This window comes from Entamoeba invadens (genome assembly GCF_000330505.1).
Source record: "Entamoeba invadens IP1 unplaced genomic scaffold scaff_1105074725591, whole genome shotgun sequence".
NCBI lineage: Eukaryota > Evosea > Mastigamoebida > Endamoebidae > Entamoeba > Entamoeba invadens.
In genome coordinates, this window is record NW_004191750.1 from 463,256 (window position 1) to 467,369 (window position 4,114).

Here is a 4,114-nt window from a genome sequence, read left to right on the forward strand (position 1 = left end):
TGTGTCCGATTTTTCAACTTTCTCAATTTCACTGACACGCTCGATTTTGTCGACTTTAGAAGGTTTGAGGACGACGCGCTTGGGAGAAAGTTGGTTTAAGTCGACATCATCACTGGAGTTGTGAGAAGCACTTGAAATGACACGAGGAGGCTGATCTGATGATAATGAGTCAAGCTCGATTATCTCGGGTGTTTGGGCTATCGAATCATCAGTCGCCATACATCTCCTCTTCATCCTTTTGTCTTCAAAGTTTTTTGTCTTTTTGTTGTTTATTTATAGAAGAAAGAATTGGTATTTCGGTTGTTCTTCTATAATTAAATTTATGATTAATTAATTATTACTATTACTTTTAAAATAATTGTTTTTGAAATAATAATAATCGATACAATTGTTATGGTTATAATAAAGCATTGTTTTGTGATCGCTTATTGGGCTAAAAGCCCGAATTGGCAATAAAATTTATAATAAAGTTTTTTATAATTATAAAGTTGTTAAAATATCAACTTATTTTATCAAAACTATAATAAAATAATATAATAATAATTTATAATTATTATAATCATAAAAAAAAACTATTTAATATGGTAATTTATATTAATTAAATTACTATTATTCACAATAACAATTATTAAAAATGTGAAGCAGATTATATAAAAAATATATTGTTTGTTTTTCAAAAGTTAAATATTTAAATATTAAAAAAAATATAATAAAGATTTAATTATTATAATACATTTTTATTACAATTAATGTTTCGAATAAATAATAAAATATAATATATTTATAACTAGATAAATTATTATTATTTCAACAACACCCATATTTTGACCAATCAATAATTAATTATAATGTTATTTTTATTAATACATTAAATTTTATTTCATAATTACAATTTATTGTATAGATTATAAGAGAAAAATAACTATGATAATTACCACATAAGATAACGAACAAAAGCATTATAATAAGTGAGTTTTTGAGATATTTGATATATAATTTGATATATAAGATTTGACTGTTTGAAGTTTATCTTAAGGACAGTTTAGTTGAATTAATACACCAAGTAGATATGAAACTCACTAAAGTTCACATTGAGTGTTGTATTAAAGTAATTAATTACTTTTCCTGAATCATTATTGTTGTACAAACAATTGTACAACAATAATGATGTACCATTAATTATAAAATTTGCTCCTCTAATATTCCGAGATTCAAAAATTTATTAACATATTCAAAGTTAAATAATGTAAAAACAAATTTATATTTATTGTGGTTGGTTACAGTGTATACGTGAGTTAGTCTTCCTTCTGTTTTTTCTGCAAAAGTGAAAAGAAATTGCTTAAAAAGTGTTTTTCACTTTTCAAGTTTATATTTTTATAATAACAAACCACTTCTTCATAGTTTCACAAAATGGTTTTCTATTTATGGAGAAAACCATTCACCCTTTTAAGGTTTTCAACAAAACCTTAAACAAAAAAAACTGTTAATATCACATCAATGTCATTGTCATCTTTTACTTTATTTGCTCTGACAATGGTTGTTGTTTCACTTTGTTTAGTTCTTGGAAAAGTATTGAGTTATTATAATGTTATATCCACTGTCACTTCTCGCAAAATGGTCCACATTTTAACAGGAACATTTCAAATTGTGTTTTGGGCGTATTATCCCGACGAACCGTATGCTCGAGTATATGGAGCACTTGGTTGCTTTATATTTGCAATTGTTTTTATGTTGTTTGGATTTGGTATCGTAAAAGGGATGTTATCACGTTTTATGGTCGACTCCGTATGCAGAGAGAAAGATGCACATGAAATGTTATATGGTCCTTTAAATTATTGTCTGATCATATCATCGTTCTCTTTAATGTTTTGGAAGAATTATCCACCTGCTATTTCAGCTATTGTAATTATGCTAATGGGTGATGGGATGGCCGAAATAATAGGCAAAAAGTGCGGTAAAAGACAACTCAAAAATCCATGGGGAAATGAAAAAAGTGTTGAAGGGACAGTTTCAGTTACTCTATTTGGTGGGATTGGTGCAATGGCAATGTGCTTTTTGATATATGGGAATATGTATTTTATGTACAACTGTTTATTTGGAATCGTGGGGGCATTGGTCGAGTTTTATTCCTATCCAAATTATGACAACGTGTTCATTCCAATTTCAATTGTAATGGTCGGATTTTGCATTTTCAATTGATTTGTTTAAATTAATGAATAAATTTTTTAAAGATAAATGGAGAATAAGAACAGTTAAAAGAATTGGAATAATTTTGTTGTTTATTTTTGATATACAATAAACTAAATAATGAACATTTGAATGAATTTTTACTCCAATATTTTAGTATTTTATATTAGACTTGTGAATATTTATTAGGCTTCGCACCCGAGAATTGTTTTATCAAAAATTAGTATCGAAAAACGCTAATAAAACGGGTCAATTTTTCTTTCCCGTTTTATTAGTTTTTTTAGATACTAATTTTTAATAAGAAAATTTTCGGGTGCAAAGCCTAATATTTATGTTTGTGTTGATTGTAATGTAATTGTAATAATCGTTCTCATTATTTTGTAGATAAAAACAATTTTATCAAGAAAAAATTTCAAAAACTTTAAACATTGTAACATTGTAATAATTTGAAGAAAAACCAAGTTAAATATAAATGGTATTTAACTATAATAAAGAAAGGGAAATATTAATAAACAATTAATATAATATTCTGTTTTTCTTTTAAAAATGCATATAATTTATATTTAATTGATTCTCCGATTTGTAAAGCAGGAAAGAATATGAATTAATGCTATGATTTGTTCAATAAAGATATATTTAAAATGATTCAATATTAATTGTATACTGCATTACACTTTCATTGTAGTATCTAAAAAATACAACCAACCCATCTTTAAATTCATTGGTATAAAAATATCCACTATTGGTTTTATAAAACATATTAATTCGTTTTGCATTTAAACTAAATACAAAGACAAATAGAGTTTATTATCACCATATCATTGTTCTTTTTATATTGTTTTAATAACATGTCGATGTCAAACACCAATTGCATTAGTAAAACATTTTTGAGCTTTTTTTTCTTAAAAAGACTAGAAAAAGAAGGGGGTTTCTATTTAAAATGCGGGAAAAGAGACAAATCCATATTTTTCATAATGCCGAAAAACACGTCTTAAAATAGCATTTCATGGCTTTGCCTGACCGTCTCTATTTTTTTGGAAACACCAAATCTATACAAGAGAATAGTTAAAGGGTGGGTTTGAATAGAATCTGTTTAGACTCTTCGAACAAAGGAAACCAATTATAAATCAAAACCAAAAAATATGGAAAGGAAACTAGAAATTGATTAAAATGGCGGATAATGAAGTTCTTGGTACAGTTCCCGTTTGTTTGTCTCTTACCAAGTACATCCTATTCACAACAAGCCTGCGGTTCCTCCGAGAAGACAACGGTCGATAGCTATGCACGGGTCACACCACGATTCATTTACAGACAAATACACAGAGAAACCAGCTATTGCTTTACACTCCAATTTATCACAAGAGACGTCTACAATGACCGTCAGCTCGCCACAATTACATTCCCCAAAGTCTCCCCGTTCACTGAGTTTTATGAGCTCCCAGTCAGAAAATTTTGGTTTGTTTTAGTGCGCCAATTTCCGCTTTGTGTTTTTTTCTTTATTTTTAAAAATACTTTGAGACTTCGCATCGAAATTTGTGACGGTTTTGTCTTCGGAAGTGTTCGAATTAAAAATAACACGTAGCATATGTTTGTGATGTCGCTGGTAATTTGGTGACTTCTGGCAACACCATTAATGTTATCATGAAGTGTCTGATTAAGACGGAAAGTTCGCCGACGCCAAAAGAGAGTGAGACTGAATTATATGACCGGATAGATAACAGAGAAATGACTTCTAAAGACAAAGAGCATTACCGTCGTGTTGTCGACGAGTATTATCAAACTGAAATTACACACATCAAAGGGCTTGAAATTCTTAAAGCAGTGTATTTAGAACCGATGATGAAAGTAGCGTCAAAGAATGACCATGAATTTCTCTATGACTTGTTGTGTCAAATAGACATCATCATTCAAGTGCACCAAAACTTTT

General features: G+C 28.5%; 2 protein-coding genes across 2 annotated transcripts; both read left to right on the forward strand.

Moving 5' to 3' along the window:
- Nucleotides 1-1,533: 1,533 nt before the first annotated feature.
- EIN_172200 (hypothetical protein) lies at nt 1,534-2,199 on the forward strand (the record flags this gene model as incomplete). The annotated part of the gene is made up of 1 exon (XM_004183903.1): nt 1,534-2,199. One exon carries the CDS (start codon nt 1,534-1,536, stop codon nt 2,197-2,199), a length of 666 nt encoding a protein of 221 aa, XP_004183951.1.
- A 1,158-nt stretch (nt 2,200-3,357) lies between these two features.
- Nucleotides 3,358-4,098, forward strand: EIN_172210 (rho guanine nucleotide exchange factor, putative; the record flags this gene model as incomplete). The annotated part of the gene is made up of 3 exons (XM_004183904.1): nt 3,358-3,390; nt 3,432-3,642; nt 3,770-4,098. Coding segments are annotated over 3 exons (573 nt in total), but the record flags the coding sequence as incomplete, so codon positions are not given.
- Between the last annotated feature and the right edge of the window lie 16 nt (nt 4,099-4,114).